Consider the following 16,463-nt stretch of genomic DNA (forward strand, 5'->3'; position numbering starts at 1 on the left):
TTCATCTGTTTTGATGGGATAGAAAACTGTCATGGTCCTCTCTGGCTATGCCTACAGAGCTATCACCAAAGACTGGAGTAGATGACCAAATGCAGAATTAATAGAAAACATGTGTGACTTCATGAGGGAAGCTACAAGAAAGTAAATCCCCACAGAGTTTCCCAAATGGAGAAACGTCCCTTGAATTCTACCATCCTCTCCTGCATTGCCAAGAACGTGTGCTGGTGTTCCTTCCCTAATATCTTATGCCGGAAGGGCTTTCCCAGGCTAGATGGCCCTCTTGTATGGTATAACAGCAGGATAGCATTTCCACCACCACTTTCTAAGCTACTGGTCTTTCTCAGTACGACGGGGAACTAAATTTATCTAGAGTCTATATCCACATGACTGCCCCATCAACTTGGCTGTGTCTAGCAAGTGTTCTCTCTTGCTAAGACTGACACACTGGACAGATCCACCTGTGTTTTGTATAAGGAGCCATCAGCCAGGGAATGAGCTGATATGTCCCCTTGTGGCAGATTCCTCCAACCTCAGCAGATGGGTCTCTTGACATCCCACTATTATACATATAAAATCTTATGAGCACAAGAAAAAAAGAAAACATGCCTTTAAATGAAATGGCAGCCACACCTCCATGATAGATAAATGAGGCATGCGATGTGAAATGAAAAGGAAAGCCATAGTCGGGCAGTGGTGGTGCACGCCTTTAATCCTGGCACCTGGGAGGCAGGAGGATTTCTGAGTTCGAAGCCAGCCTGGTCTACAGAGTGAGTTCCAGGATAGCCAGGGCTACACAGAGAAACCCTGTCTCGAAAAATTGAAAAACCAACAAAACAAAAACCCAAAAACTCAACAAAAAAAAATCTATTAAGAGGCATGGTGGTAGAAAGTCAACCTACATCATGACTGTCCGCCGCCTCCCAACGTGGTATGTCCACAGAGAAAAGAAAGAGCAGTCTAGGAGAGAGCCGTGGAAAAGATGGTGATGTAAAGGTGCATCCGTGATGTTGCTTTGAGAAAGGAGCCCGGGTAGTAAGAACAGCCGCTGCTGCAAGGTCCAAGCAAGACGCAGAAGCAGAGACGTACAGAAAGGTTCAGGGGCCAGGCTGGGCCCTGCGCTGGACCAGGCACCTCCCGGGCGGTGGAGTCACGAGAGCTGTGCTCATACTGTGTAACCCCTTGCTTTTTCTTTTCAATCTTCAGGAAGAGGCAGCCAGAATTCTCGCCCAGCAGCCAGTGTCCGTCGGCACATGTGCAGCTTTGAAAACCCCCACACTGCAGTGAATGTGTAAGAGACGCTGCATGGAAATACAGTGTTTTGCCCCTTGCTTTCTCTCTCCTGGGTATTTCCACTTTCTAACATGGAACCAATTGTGGTGCATGCCATCAAGAATGAGGGACTCATGGACGTGCCGTGGTTTGCACGACTGTCTTATCCAATTGTCCATCGTTCTTAAAAGGACACTGTCAAGTTGTTAGTTTTTCTGCTTGTTTTCTGTTCCAATGCAGCACTGTCCCCGGCTTTAAGGATTCACTTTGGTCTGTGACTCCCACTCATGCGCTCAAAAGTGAATCTTCCCCTCAACAAATTTGTCAGCTTCTTCTTGGCACACAGAGCCTTTTCTTTCTTTCTTTTCTTTTCCTTTTGCCTCCCCCTCCCCCTGCTGTTTGCACAAAAGTTTGAAATCATCGCGTCTGCATTGAAGTAAGAGCCACAGTTGAAATTTATGGAAAAGTCCCACGATGTGGGTGTGCGAGGGCGGGTGCCAACATGAGCCGCTGCTGGGTGTCTCCTACGCCCTAGGGAACACAAAACGAAAGGTTTGTGAGTCCCACTTAAAGCAAATTTCATAAACAAACAAATGAAAAAACAGTTTCCCCGGCATTCTATATGATTTTTATCAGACGTTCCAGTCGGATAAAAACCGTGCATGTTCGGTCCGATTTTTGACCTTTAGCTCTTGACAGTGTCTCTTTAAGTTAACCAAAGCACCTAGGCCATGTTCGATTCATTGTGCACGGAGTCTGTGGTTTTTCTCAGCTGTTCCTTTACAGCCCTCCAAACGCCTGGGAGAGTCAAAGGTACACATTCCTGCAGCAGAGGGAACCCACTGATGAGGTGTTTGTGGCTTGAATAGCTCTTCATATAGAAGAGCCCAATTCGTTCCAATGTTTGGTACTGAGCTGGTGGCAGAGGCTGGTAAACGGAGCCGTGCTGTCTCTTGGCTTTTCTCAGTGAAGTGTACCAGGAAGTCTGTAGCCTCCTCTTGCTACATTATCCTGTAGGATCCTATATACAAACAATGCAGCCTCCTTCCTGATGTAGGAAGGACACATTGGGTAGTCATGACAGTGTCTTTAGCACGGCATTTGGGAAGCCACTATCGGAGCCACGGTACCATAGCTGGATGCCCTCCCTGACCTTCTTCCAAGTCTAAAGGCTTTAAATGTTTCTTATGCTGTGGGTGAGTCTCACCAAGGACACCAAGGAGATGCTAATTTGTGACAGCTTGCTGCTGGCCTGTGAAAAGAAATTGATAGGGATGGTGTGTTGGTCCTGTCATGGCGGCAGGGCCAAAGAGAATCAACTGACAGTTCGTGACTTAAAGGTGAGTTTCTATGAATAAAAGTACGACATTTGGTGGAGATTAAAGAAGAAAAAAGTACACATATATCAGCAAAGCTAACAGGTGGGTTGTTGAGAACTTTAAGAACAGGCTATCCAAGCCTCTTATCTCCAGACTATAAAGGAACAGAAAGAGATCAATGACCTTCGACCTGTATCCCTCAGACTAAGGCCAGATATTTTTAGTCGTGGTTGTCCTGGCAAAATGAAAATAAGAAAACGGTCTTTCTTTAACCTTCAGTATCCACTGTTTTTCTTTCTTTTTTTTTTTTTTTTGTAAAGAGCATGCAAAGAGACTAACATACGAAGTAAACTAGATCATTATGATCTGTCTCTGTCTCTCTTGCCTCTGAGGAATAATTTAAGCAGAGCAACACAACTTCTCCGTATTTGCTGGGTAGACTGTGAGGACTGAAAAGCAGCAAGTGACTGGCATTAAAATCCAAGTCTGGAAGAAGGTGACATAAAAGAAATGACAGTGTGTGGCCTGAACTAACTTCATAAGTATCACAATATATTCCTACTTGTGTTTCCTAAGTGATTCTTACAGCGAATGGGTTACCACTTTGAGGAAAATACCCTGGTACACACATTTTATCATTTAAAATAATTTTTAATTACATGTATATGTGTTTGTTCATATATATGAATACAGATACCCATGGAGGCCAGAAGAGGGTGCTGGATCACCTGGACCTAGAGTTATGGATGGTTGTGAGATGCCCCAAGTGGGTGCTGGGAACCAAACCCACGTGTTCTGCAAGAACAGTATGGGCCAGTTCTCTTCTACATGGGACTTTCTTTCATCAGCTAGTTAACGATTAAAAACCAAAGACATTTTAAAGCCTTTTTGGGAAAGTTTAAGAACCACACGAATTCTCTATTCCCTTGAAAATGGCTCAGTAATTTTATCAGAGCAGTAGGAACTCCTGCAGGAAACAACGTGCTAGAGATAGACGTCCATGCTTCATTGATTTTGATGAGAAAAATAACTTTGGATATATTTCTACGTTATTTATCCTTCAAAGAAATCATGAAGTTATTGAAAAGCAAAGTGGTGTGTGTGTATGTGTGTGTCTGTGTGTCTCTGTGTGTGCACATGTGTGAGCATGTGTGCACGAGGATACACGCATGTTCAATCGTGTGTATCTTCAATCTGTATAACAAAGCTTGAAGATAAGTTGCTCTAAAGACTAGTCAATAAAGCTCAAATATTTTGACTTTGCAAACTGTATATTTCACTAAGACAATGGTTCTGTGACCAGCCAATGTTGAGGATAGAATTCAGAGAGAGGAAGGAGAAATTTCACAATGTTATTTAAGATTATCTATCTATAGAAACTATGGAGTTCTCATACAATAAGAGTTCATCTGCCTTCAAAGGTACATTTGAGATGAGTATTGATGAATAGGCAAGGTGGTTTAACTATGTTCCTAGTCTTCCATGGTGAAGAGATTATGCTAAATATCTAGATTTTTTTCTGGAATGTTTCAAGTATGGAACTAGTATCATTAGGGAAAGTAACTTGGGGTTTCCTGGGAAAACAGAAGCCTATCTCAAATGGTTTCAAGTAGTTCCAATGGCTAAGAGCCACCTTCCTGACTGCATTCTGCTGTCATCTGGTTGATGCATATGCAGGTGAGTGGATGGATAGCTCCACTGGACTTGGGCCAGAATCTCACACAAAAGTGTTGGGAGCGCACAAAAGTGCAGCTTCGGGGCGTAGAAGGCTACCCTAGTGTTGGTGGCTCATAGAGTCTGTTCTGGTGAGACTTTCTCTCCCTACTGGAACTCCATGACACTTCCTAAGGCTCCTTTTTTCATTTCATTATTAGTTACTAGTTGAGTGATCATGGAGAGAGAAAGGTGGGGGGAGAGAGCATGTGTGTTTAAGTCAGGTAACAACTCATGGGATCCAGTTCTTTCCTTTCATCATTTGAACACACTGTTTGTTCCCAGGTCCTAGAACTTAGCAGTAAGTGCCTTCACCCCCTGAGCCATCTCAATGAGTCTATTTCCCCTTTTCTATAGAAAACAAATGCTTGACTCCTTGGGTGCTAAGGAGGGGGCTTTCCTCTTTATGGGGAGATTTTGTCTTTCCTGTGGCTCCTAAGCCTGGGATGGAGACTTGTCTTACTGTCAGCCTCAGCACCCACCTTCTCATTTTAAAGATCTTAGAAACAGAGAGCAGGCTCCCTGCTCATCTAACTGGCCCTTTAAGAAACAAATAAAGCAGACAGGCTCACTCTGAATGCCATCAATACACTAATCTGTTTATATGGTCCATTCCCATATTTGATAGCTTTTGTAATGAATTACCATTAAATACAACTGCAACCACATTTGCATTTACTACTTTGAGATTCTCCTTATTATAAGTAATGGTGAGTAGGCAAAATGGTTTAACTACTCTCTAGAGCACTACAAATATTGTTGTTTTGTTTTGTTTGAGGTGGGTGGGGGTGGGGGTGGGGAATGTGACCCTAAGCTAATGGAAGAAAATCAAAGTAAAACCCTCAACCTGTTGATTCCCAGATTACAGCCTGTCAGTTTTGTTCTGCACAGGAGAATGCAACATGGTTTTCCCCTCTTCATCTCCTCTTCCTACAGTCTTTTTATCACCAGACAGAGTCCCAGCCTGTGCCTCCAACAAATCAGCTTCAGCGACTTGTCCAGGATGAGACAAATAAAAGAGCCAATCTAAGTAGTGAAACCCAGAAAAGGTTTATCCAGCACAGCCACATTGAGATGGAGTCAAAGAGACCCAGTGATTACCCAAGTCCGTATTCTTGTCCTGACTTAAGGTTATGGCTTAAATAGAGACCAGGGGTGTGCAAAGCTAAGCAATCAGGCTACAGTGTATTTCTCCCCTACCCCCAACCAGCTCAGCTCCAAACCTCTCCTTCAAGGTTGCCTGATGAATTGTAAAGCACCCAGTGTTTCAGACATTTTTACTCCAAAGGAGGAGATGGGGGTTCTGTGTTCTTGGGGCCCATTATTTTATAGCCCTATAACCAGAAAGGCCCAAGGTAGGTGGTTTAAACCATCGACCCTTTCATTATCAATAAATGTAAGTGACCATGTGAAGTAAGTTAGGCCTGACCTTCAGTGCTTTTATCCCCAGCAAACAGGTTTCTTTGTCTTGAAGTCTGTCTTTGAAAGCTAGAGTGCTTTGAGACAATTATACGGAGATTTCTAAGCTAGGTTACTTTGTTTGCCCCACCCCACTGGCTTTGAGGCAGAGTCATGTGTAGCCCAGGATGACTTAAAACTTGCCATGTACCTAAAGATCACTCTTGAACTTCCAATTCTCCTGCTTCAACTCCTTACTATCATGCATGGTTTATGCAGGGCTGGAGATCAAACTGGGGTAAGCAAGCATACTATTACTTGTGATAACCTCCTAGCTTAAGATGAAGATATTAAATAAAGGGAGGAGGAGGAAGAGGAGGAGGAGGAGGATGAGGAGGAGGAGGAAGAAGCGGAGGAAGAGGAGGAGGCGGAGGAGGAGAAGGAGGAGGAGGAGGAAGAAGAAGATGAGGAGGAGGAGGAGGAAGAAGAGGAGGAGGAGGAGGAGGAGGAAGAAGAGGAGGAAGAGGAGGTGGTGGTGGTGGTGGTGGAGGAGGAGGAGGAGGAGGAGGAGGAGAAGCAAGAAATCCCCAAAAAAGCTGTCTGGACTTAAACAAAACTTTTATTTCACAGCACAATTGGGCTTTGAATACATTTTATTCCCTTGCAACACACTAAATTATGAATTTTTCTCTTCTGAACATGAGTTTCCAGCCTCTTCAGATAGGATGCTCCCTTTTCCCAGGAAACAGGATTGGGTCTTTACCTGAATCAGTGACTGTAATTACCATTTTTAGTGTTTACTGGATTACAGAAAACAATGAAAGCATCTCAGAATGTAGTTCCATTTGTATTTAATGGTAATATATCACAATACCATTCCAGCCATTTAAAAAGAGTGGTAAATTTTCTCCTGTAAAATTTTATGTGTTCAGTCTATAAACGGTGAGCAGTTAATACCCTGGGCTGCAGTGTTTATACAATGATGCATTCCCCCCCCCTGTGTCTTCTGGTTATTTGTTTGTTTGTTTGTTTGTTTTGTTTTTTAAATGCAATTCGTTTTGTCCTTGGGAAAGAAAAAAGGTTAGTATAATTTTTCTAATCCATCAAATGTCCTGGGGCCTGATATCTGTTTTCTAATTAAACAGGACTTTTAGGTAATTTAGAGCAAGACTCTGAAGGGAAGTGACACTGCTAATTTTAACAGTGATGGAGGAAATCATCCATCACAAGAATAAAAATTGTGTTCAATTAAAATAAGACTAAATTGGGATTACAGCTGACTGCCTAATCATCACAAATACTGTTAACATTAGGGTATGGTCCAAAATGAGGCCCTGGGTGGATCTTTGGACAGTCATAAAACAGGTGATCACATAGTCTATAGAATACAGAGTAGGTGGAGCTGCTACATTATGGTTTTCTTGGAAGGCACGAATACCTTGAAGCTAGTTTTAGGGGTGACTGGGCAATGCATTGTTGGGAACGACCTTTCCCCCATAAATAACAAGGTCAGTGTTTAGCTGTCATATTTTTGAGACTTTTTTTTAATATATTCAATATCTTATTTTAAAATGAATCCCAATTTCTTAGCATCATTTCACTTTTAAACATTATAAAATATGAAATGTTAGACATTCTTCTCATCATAAGCATTCCAAAGAGAATTGTATATAGGTTTCAAAGCCTTTTTTCTTATTTTTTCCAAATGATCCAACAAACCGTTGTGCTGATCCTTTTCTGTGTTTTCCCCCTTCAAACAAAAGACTGCAATGTGGGACAATCTATTTCACACCTCCATTTTCCAGTTTCTTCTAATGTCACAACTTTGTTCTCATTGTGTTCCTTTTCCCGTTGCTTTGATAGGTGTAAAGAAAAAGCAAACTCCTAAAGAGGAAGAAAGAAAGAAAGAAAGAAAGAAAGAAAGAAAGAAAGAAAGAAAGAAAGAAAGAAAGAAAGAAAGAAAGAAAGAAAGAAAGAAAGAAAGGAAGGAAGAAAGAAAGAGAGAAAGAAAATGACTTCTTTTAAAGTATTAGAACTGCTTTTATTAATAGAATGCTATGGTAAGGTGTCGCCATCTGCTAAAAGTTATATAGAAGAAAGTCAGCAGAGTGTCAAGAAGCAAGAACTCAACTGTTGCAGCAGGCAGAATGAGTCGAATTTCTGGTTGACGTAGAACATTTTGTGTTTTCTTTTTCAGGGTGATTTTCTCCTTGGTTTCTTGGGGTTTCAGAAGGATTAAAGCTGATGTGTTAGCTTTATATTGTTAGGGCAAACTATCTGAGAAACTCAACTGAACAGAGAGATGGTTTCACGGGGTTCAGGGGGCTCAGCCTATGGTTGCTAGGTACTGTACTCTGGACCCGCGCCAAGGTGAGCATCTTTGTACAGAGCTTGTGGCAGATTAAAGCTGGTCACCTAATGGCAGCCAGGAAACGCTCTTCCCTCCACCACTGATGCCCTGAAAAAGCAAAATTTTCAACATAGGAGCATTTGAGAGGCATTTATGAACCAATCCATGGCAACTGAGAAGACTAGAAGGTGGTGATGTTCTAGAATTTCTCTTTAGCAAGGATAAATAAAAACAGGTGCAAGCAGGGTCCTTTGCCTTAGTGACCGCTGCTTGGTTAGGATCTTAATTTTGTCTCATTTGCCTCAAAGTTGTCAGAAGGATTAATGCAAGCTGTGGGTAATGTGTTTGTTAGCCTTTTCTATTCTCTTTTCCTATGTGCCTGTACATTTGAGAATTCCTAGGGTAAAACTCCTTATTAGCAGCCGAGAAACTGAACCTTGATGTGAACTGTCATGTGCTGTATGTGCCAGAAATAACGTTTTAAAATTAAGAAAAGAAAAATGGATATTAGGTAATCCTTCAGCCACTAACATATTGGATTGTTTGTTTGTTTTTCTAGTTGTCTGTTTTTGCTTCCTTTGTGCCTGTGTCCTGTCTATGTGCATGCTGGGAAATACAAATCAGAATGGGCAATTGAGAACTTCTAGTTCAGAAATCACACAGCACAGCAAGAGTAGCTTTTTATGTGGGTCTTACCTTGTCCCAAAGACTAAGTTTCTGTGTTGTGTTGTTTATGGGAAACTTAAGTAATTTTGTGGGGGAGAGGGGCATGTTTGCTTTCATTTTTATTCTTCCATTGTTTTGATAATCCTTCAGTCTTGCGATCAAACCATTTCATTAACTGTCATCATTGGGACTGTTTCATTATTAGAATGTGGATGGTGGGGGGAGGGCCAGTGTACTTTGGGAAATTGTATATAGCTAAATGTATATAGCTCTATCTACAACAGATTGAGCTTTCTCACCAGTGACTTTTCTTGAGGCAATACTTCTTCCTTAGCATGAGTACCATGACTTCATGGTCCTCTTCAGAGTCCCTCTTCAGAGGCAGCCTTGGGTAGCTGTAGTTGCCAGTGTTTCATTTACTATATGGGGAGGCTGGGGAGGTGGAGGGTACGGATGAATTGTACAGCATTTGGGTGGACAGAATTCAGAAGCAGTTTGTCCTCCGTTCAAGATCCATGTGCAAATAAACCCATCTCTATTTTATTCATAGTTCTAACGGCAAGTCTGTGTCATGGTCTGAACCAGGTGGAAGACAGGCGCCCAAAGGACAGCATGTGTGGCAGCGCCTCTCTGTGCACGTGAAGACCAATGAGACGGCCTGTAACCAAACGGCCGTAATTAAACCCCTCACTAAAAGTTACCAAGGCTCTGGCAAGAGTCTGACCTTTTCAGACGCCAGCACCAAGACCCTTTATAATGTGGAGGAAGAGGACAATACCCCTCCGGCTCACTTCAGCCCTCCCAGCAGCCCTTCTATGGTGGTGCACCGACGTGGGCCACCCGTGGCCACCACGCCACCTCTGCCACCCCATGTTACTGCAGAAGAAACCCCCCTGTTCCTGGCGGATTCTGTCATCCCCAAGGGCTTGCCTCCTCCTCTACCGCAGCAGCAGCAGCAGCAACAGCAGCCGCCTCCTCAGCAGCCTCCGCAGCAGCCCAAATCCCTGATGGACCAGCTGCAAGGCGTGGTCACCAACTTTGGCTCGGGGATTCCAGACTTCCACGCGGTGCTGGCAGGCCCGGGGACACCAGGGAACGGGCTGCGCTCACTGTACCCGCCCCCGCCTCCACCGCAACACCTGCAGATGCTGCCCCTGCAGCTGAGCACCTTCCGGGAGGAGCCCATCTCCCCTCCTGGGGAGGACGACGATGATGACAGCGAGAGGTTCAAGCTCCTGCAGGAGTTTGTGTACGAGCGTGAAGGGAACACGGAGGAAGACGAACTGGAAGAGGAGGAGGAGGATCTGCCCGCAGCCAGCAAGCTGACCCCGGAGGATTCGCCTGCACTGACACCGCCTTCTCCTTTCCGAGATTCGGTGGCCTCTGGCAGCTCAGTGCCCAGTTCCCCAGTGTCTGAGTCGGTGCTCTGCACCCCTCCAAATGTGACCTACGCCTCTGTCATTCTGAGAGACTACAAGCAGAGCTCTTCTACCCTGTAGTGGGGGACAGTGTGCATGGAGAAGGCAGAAATGCCAAGGGGTGTCAACCCTTCCAGAAATGTGTAGAAAGCAAGGGGAGGCGTGGCGATGAAGGACCACAGTCTGCAGGCAAGAAAAAGAAATTCTGAGGCTGCCTTAAAGAGTGAGAGGGTAGGTGCCAACTGAGCAGTGGTCCCAGCCAGGATTGTGACTCTTAAATTATTCAACAACCTTCTCTAGAAAGAAAGGGAATTATGACAAAGCACAATTCCATATGGTATGTAACTTTTATCGAAAAAAAAATATAATAAAACGTAAAAATAAAATCAACAAAAATAATCTCTTCTTTTGCTCAATCGTGCATACATATATCTGCCCACACTCTCTTGGTGAAACTAGAAACGGAGCAAGGCGCTGCAGTGGAGCCAGCTTAATCATAAGTTCATCATCCTAGTGAGCAGTTGAAGAGAGGGCAGGACGCGGGGCTCGGTTCTGACAACAGTTCCCACCTCAGACCTTGTCTGTGCTGCGCCTGCACACTCCTGGACTAAGGAAGACCCAGGAACTGAGCATATGAGGGTCCCTTTCCACTGCTGTGATCCAGTGCCAGCCTTTAGCCCCCTGGGCAAAGGGCACAGTAACCTTTTGCATTTCTGTGATCCCCTGTCTTTAGGAAAACGGAAGTATGAACAAAGTCACCCCTAAAATGAGCTTCCTCAGCAGTGTTATAGGGGATAAAACAAAGAAGCAAGACGATACATACGCACAGAGCCTTGAACAAGGCGAGCGTACCAGCTTCTTCACAGATTCCAGACTTGTGTACTCACGCTTTTGGAAAGGAGGAAGAAAGCAGGGCGTGCCGGAGGCCGATTGTGAACTCACTTGCACTGTGCCAACCAGGTTCTCCGCTGCCCTTCAGCAGAAGAGGACAAGCCCTGTTGCCAGGTTTTACCTTCCATTTACTGTAGCAAATAATACCAACCAGTTGGACTTCTAAGATTCAGTTTCAGTACAATGCGGTGCCACTGTCTCTCCCGTGTGCTATGGAAACGAATCTATCTTTGGACTTAATGGTGTATTCATAGCAACTATTACCGGTTTAGATATTTTTCCCTATTGTCACAGGAGTCCCTGGAACTAGCAACTGAATGTGTTTTCCTGTGTTCCTTGTATACATGTGATTATGAAACTTGTGCCATTTGATGTCAATCTAGCTGCCACTAGAAAATCGTCTTTCAGATATAGCATAAATATTTTTATGTGCCAGTGATGTTCTCTGTACCACGGTCACCAGTGTCTCTCTGGAGGTTGGGTCTGTGGTCTGATGTTTCTCATATGCAGCTTCGATGGGAATTCTTCTAAGTGGGATTTATTTTTCAGATATTTTATGATACAAGAATATTATTAATGAAGAAGTTTGAAAGGGCATTGTATAAAAAGGTCACCAAGCAGTGCGTGACAGTAAAAGGTCTGTTTTTATAAACTTGAGCACATTGTTATTCAAATGTAAGGTTGAAAAGGCAATACGTGGAATATTTCAGATATATTTTTAATAAGCTTTTCCACAGCTACTCGAGTTTCATGATCTTCTAATATGTAACAACACTCAAGTCCACCCAGAGTATCTCAATTATCTACTTGTCAATCATGCTTATTTTTTTATTTTCATGCACTTTAATTTTTATATTTTTGTTAGCGTCTCTTTCTTATGATCCTCATGTTTACTATTATGTAATATACACATACATGTAATCCAGTAATTCCATCTCAACCCTGCCTTTTCTAACCCAAAAGGAAAAGGTTGTTTCTGTTATTTTTATTTCTTCTGTTATTTGTGGGATGAATTCAGTCCCTTTAAATATCCTTGTTTATGCCTTATGTTCAGTCATTTTAATTTGCTTCCTTCATCCCAAAGCTGCTGATTTCTCAGCCAAAAAGTATCTTCTTAGAATCTCTAAATACCCAAAGCATCATAAGTTCGGAATTTAACATCAACTGCTATGTCAGAATTGTGTTTCTTGTGTGGTCCCACATTTTATGCCCAGTTAAGAACTTTTTTTCTTTTTCTTTTGAAGTCATTTTTAAGCATCTTTATTGCAAGGACCTCAAGAATTTAAATATTAGGTTTTCCCTGTGAAGAAACAGAATGAGGAAAAATAGTGCAGAGCTGGACACGGTGTGCCATGTCTTTAATCCCAGCACTTGGGCAGCAGAGGCAGGTGGATCTCTGTGAGTTTGAGGCCAGTCTGTTCTACCCAATTTATTCTAGGTCTAAATAGAGAGATCCTGTTTCAAAAACCAAAACACACAACAAAGATGGTTCAATGCTAAATAGATGGGTTTCCACTAATTGGGGAACCAGGGAGAGAACACATATTTCTTCCTGTGTTCTTTTAAACTTGAAGCACTTACATATATCCTTCATTGTTATGGGACTTGTACATTCAGGGCTTTTTGTTGTTGTTGTTGTTGTTGTTGTTGTTGTTAATGTTTTGCCAGAATAGATGAGGCAGTGTTTGCCTATTCAAATGCTGTAACAGGCAAGTTAACTCTAGGGTTTTGGGTCTGAGACATTTGGTGAACACCTTCAACACCAATTAAAATATTACTGAATGCCTACTCTTGTCCTGATTATGAATTTTCCAGAATATATAGAATATTAGCTCATATAATTGTTCAGAATTGGAAATGTACACATACATATCCTATACCTAAATGGCAAAATATCTTCACTGTAACGTGTGTGCTTCTACAAGGTGTTTTGCTTCTTGTAAAAGTGTTTTCCTTTGGCTTGTTACTGCCTTTTGTCAAATAATCTTACTGATGCTGTATCATAATAAATATTTTCTATTTATTAAATGTGCATATTCCTTCTCTGAACTTTAAGCATTATACTAGCAGAAATAAGCCAGTGTAACAGATTATCCCAACAGTTTGATTTGCCTAGAACACACTTCCAAAAGAGGAAGTTTGTAACACAAAATAGGCATGACAGGTTATAAAGGGGAACACAGTGTGACTTTGAGGTCATGCGATCCAAAATTAGAATTTCAAGTCCCATGGTGTCCATTGTCATTTGTGCTTTTAAGAGACAGAGAGGGCTATATCCTTAGTGTAACTCTGAAAACATGGGTTCTACCTTTGTTCCACTAGTGCCAATCAAACTTTTCTGTATCCAACTCACACTGTTAAAGGAACCTAGTTTTTCAGCTCCTTAGTATCTTTATGCTCATGCCAGGCTCAGTTCAAAATTTTAAGGAAGATGTCACATACAGACTTCCAAATAAATCACGCTTTCATATTTTCTACAAGATCCTGGCGTTTTCTATGTGTCCTAGTCAAAAAGAGATCACAATGAAGGGGGTGGGGGTATATCTGTGACACTAATGAAGCAAGCTGACAATGAGGATACCACCCAGAAATGCATTGAGTCACTAACGAATTCTTCAATGTGCCTGGTAAGCAGAATTTAAAACCTAAAGCAAGAAAACAAACAAACAAACAAACAAACAAACAAAACAAACAAAAAAACCCAGAAGCTTAGATTTCCAGAAACAGTCAGTGAGAAGCAAATGGGAAGGAAAAGAAAAGAAAAACAAGAAGCAATAAGGGTGGAAGTGAAACTTAATAGTCTACATCTGTAGTCTAAAGATACACCAGAATGTCACAGTAGACAAGGCTCAACTGGAATGAGCCCAGAAGCTTCATTGGATGATCCTTGGAGAGGTTGTGGCTGAGTCCAGACACCACAGTGATGGGTAATCCGACTGTCTACTAGCATATCCTGGATTTTAACCAAAGAGGAAGGTGGCAGCATATAAACCTACATCAAATGGACACTGTGCTAGGCTCTCAACATTCATTCTCTTCCCAGCATCTCTGCCATGTGGATATTCTGGAGAACTGAAGTGACTTGAACACAATCTCCCCTAGCAGCCGCTCCATCAGAGCTTCAGTCTAATACCCTGACAATACAGTACAGAGCACATGAACACCACTTCCTGCTCTGAGCACAAGTACATTCATAGGAGCTGAGCCATTGTTTGTTTAAGATTCTAATTTCTGATCCCTTGAGACAAATCCAGGAAAGGTATGCTGTGAAGTAGTAAGAGTTGATTCATGACCACCACACTTTCCCCAGCTCAATACTCCAAAGACATATTCCAAGATCCTTATCAGTTCCAGAGCTCCACATTTCTACCTACTGGTCCTCACTCTGCCTTTTGGAACACATGTTTCAACAAGAAACAGGCTTTCCCTTTAACAGAATAAACGTCTGTCCCCTTGGGCAGCTGGTTCCCTTTCCTGGAGATGTGAAAGTGGTACTTGGTGTCTAGAGAGAGTGAGAAGGTAAATCTAACCATGGAATAATGTCCTCTGTAGGAGAACTATAGGTAAGGCATAAACGGTTGTGATGAGACATCAGGGCGAGGGAGGCCACACATACAATTCATGGGACAGTGTGCACGGGCAGGGTTCGGGGAGGAGTCCCTTTCCTGCAAAAATACATGTCTTCATACAAAAATGAAAGGCAAATTCAGTTATTACGGCTGAAGAACAAGAGGATGAGCTTGGGTATGAAGTCTAACTAGTAACATATTCTTGAAACTGGATCCATCTCCTCTGGGGGTTTTACTTGGGAAGAAGATTTGGTAAGTAACAAGGAAAAGAAAGTCTGAGAATGGAGGATGGCAAACACTGAAAAGAAATGACCGTCACATCAGTGGTGCAGAGCTCTTGCTACCACAACTGACCCTTGAGCCTCAGCTGACCAAAGCACAGAATCTTAACTCAAACCTCATACAAACAGTTTCAATAGAATGTTTATGGATTCTCCAAGTTTCCACAGAAGCATCACAAACTCAGTCTCCATTGCATACATTTCTCTCACATTCTTCTAATCCAGGCTCCCATGCAACCACCCGTTAAATCCCAACTCAATAGCTTTTCCAGCCTTACATTCCAAGCACTTCGGTCGACCTTCTAAAACTACATGGTCAGGTCTGTGACAGCCATGCCCCTCTTCTGGAACTGATGTCTGTTTCAGTCAGATTTCTATTGCTGCGATAAAGCACTGTGATCAAAAGCAACTTGAAGAAAGGGGGCTTTATTTGGCTTACACCCATCATCACTGTTCACCGTGAAGGGAACTCAAGGTAGATACCTGGAGGTAGGAAGTTAATCAGAGGCCATAAAGGAATGTTACTTACAGCTTTGCTCCCCATAGCTTGCCCAGTCTCCTTACTTATATAATTCAGAACCATCTTCCCAGGAGCAGCACAGCCCCCAATGGGCTGGGCCTTCCCACTTTGATCAACAATCAAGAGAATGTCCTGTACACTTGTCTACAGACCATTTAATGGGGTCATTTTTCAATTGAGGGTCCCTCAACTGAGAAAACGCTTGCTTGTGTCAAGCTGACAAAACAAAACTAAACTAAACTAAATAAAAACTAACCAATATAGAAAGTATTTGACAGAATCTTAGAATTGGAAGTCAACCTAGAAAATTATTTTAAATTAGTTTCTATTTTGTTCAGATCTCCTTCTTTTGTGTCCTGTTGTAGGCTGCAGTTCAGTGCTTATTGCTTACAACTGCTGTGCCAAAGGAGAAGGCAGACAACCTTAGACAGGGGCAGAGCATATCCAAAGTCACCCATTAGCCTGTAAAGCTGGAGGGAGAACAGAAGTCAGGTGCAGTAACAGAAAGTAGGAATCCAGGAACCAGAAACGCCATGAGGAAGGATAGGCAAGAAGGCAGTAGTGTCTGATGAGACTCCGGATATGAATGTGCTTTTGGTGACAAGTGTAGAGGACTGCCCTGTTGACCAAGGTTTCTTTCAAGAGGTCTACTACATTAGGGTGTTTTGCCTTTTGTCTTTGTCTCCCTGGGAATGTTGGATCTTGCAGTGCATCTCATAAAGGAAGGCTGCAGGTATCAGAAAACTTGTCATTTTCATTAGACTGTTCCTTAATCTGCCATTTCCCCAGTGCCCTGGCTGCTAAAAGGCAGGTGAAGAAATTTAGTCTGCTGTGCTCATGATTTCCCTTCGGCCAGTGGATCAGTGGTTATGCCAATGGTTGTGGTTTAGTCTAGAAGCCAGAGGGTTCTACCTTTATGGTCTTAATTGTTTTATGACTGACCCCTAGTCAGGCCTTTGTGGTTATATTCTAAATTTTAAATGTTCTTTAAAACAAATGTTATGTCCATAAGCACACATAATACAACTCACTCTAGCAATTATGCCAATATAGCTACTTCAGAGGTTCA

At 42.6% G+C, this 16,463-nt stretch overlaps 1 protein-coding gene across 2 annotated transcripts in view; it reads left to right on the top strand.

Moving 5' to 3' along the window:
* Positions 1 to 10,214, top strand: part of Grm1 (glutamate metabotropic receptor 1) — a 382,764-nt gene extending 372,550 nt beyond the window's left edge. Inside the window, exon 8 of one of the 2 annotated variants that reach the window (XM_052169478.1) lies at positions 9,266 to 10,214. In XM_052169478.1, the coding sequence (XP_052025438.1) occupies positions 9,266 to 10,214 (949 nt within the window). Of the gene's footprint in view, positions 1 to 1,203; positions 1,265 to 9,265 lie in introns of those variants that run through there. The other variant, XM_052169479.1, reaches the window with a different exon arrangement.
* Positions 10,215 to 16,463: the final 6,249 nt, after the last annotated feature.

Source organism: Apodemus sylvaticus, chromosome 23 (assembly GCF_947179515.1).
Source record: "Apodemus sylvaticus chromosome 23, mApoSyl1.1, whole genome shotgun sequence".
NCBI classification, from domain to species: Eukaryota; Metazoa; Chordata; class Mammalia; order Rodentia; family Muridae; genus Apodemus; species Apodemus sylvaticus.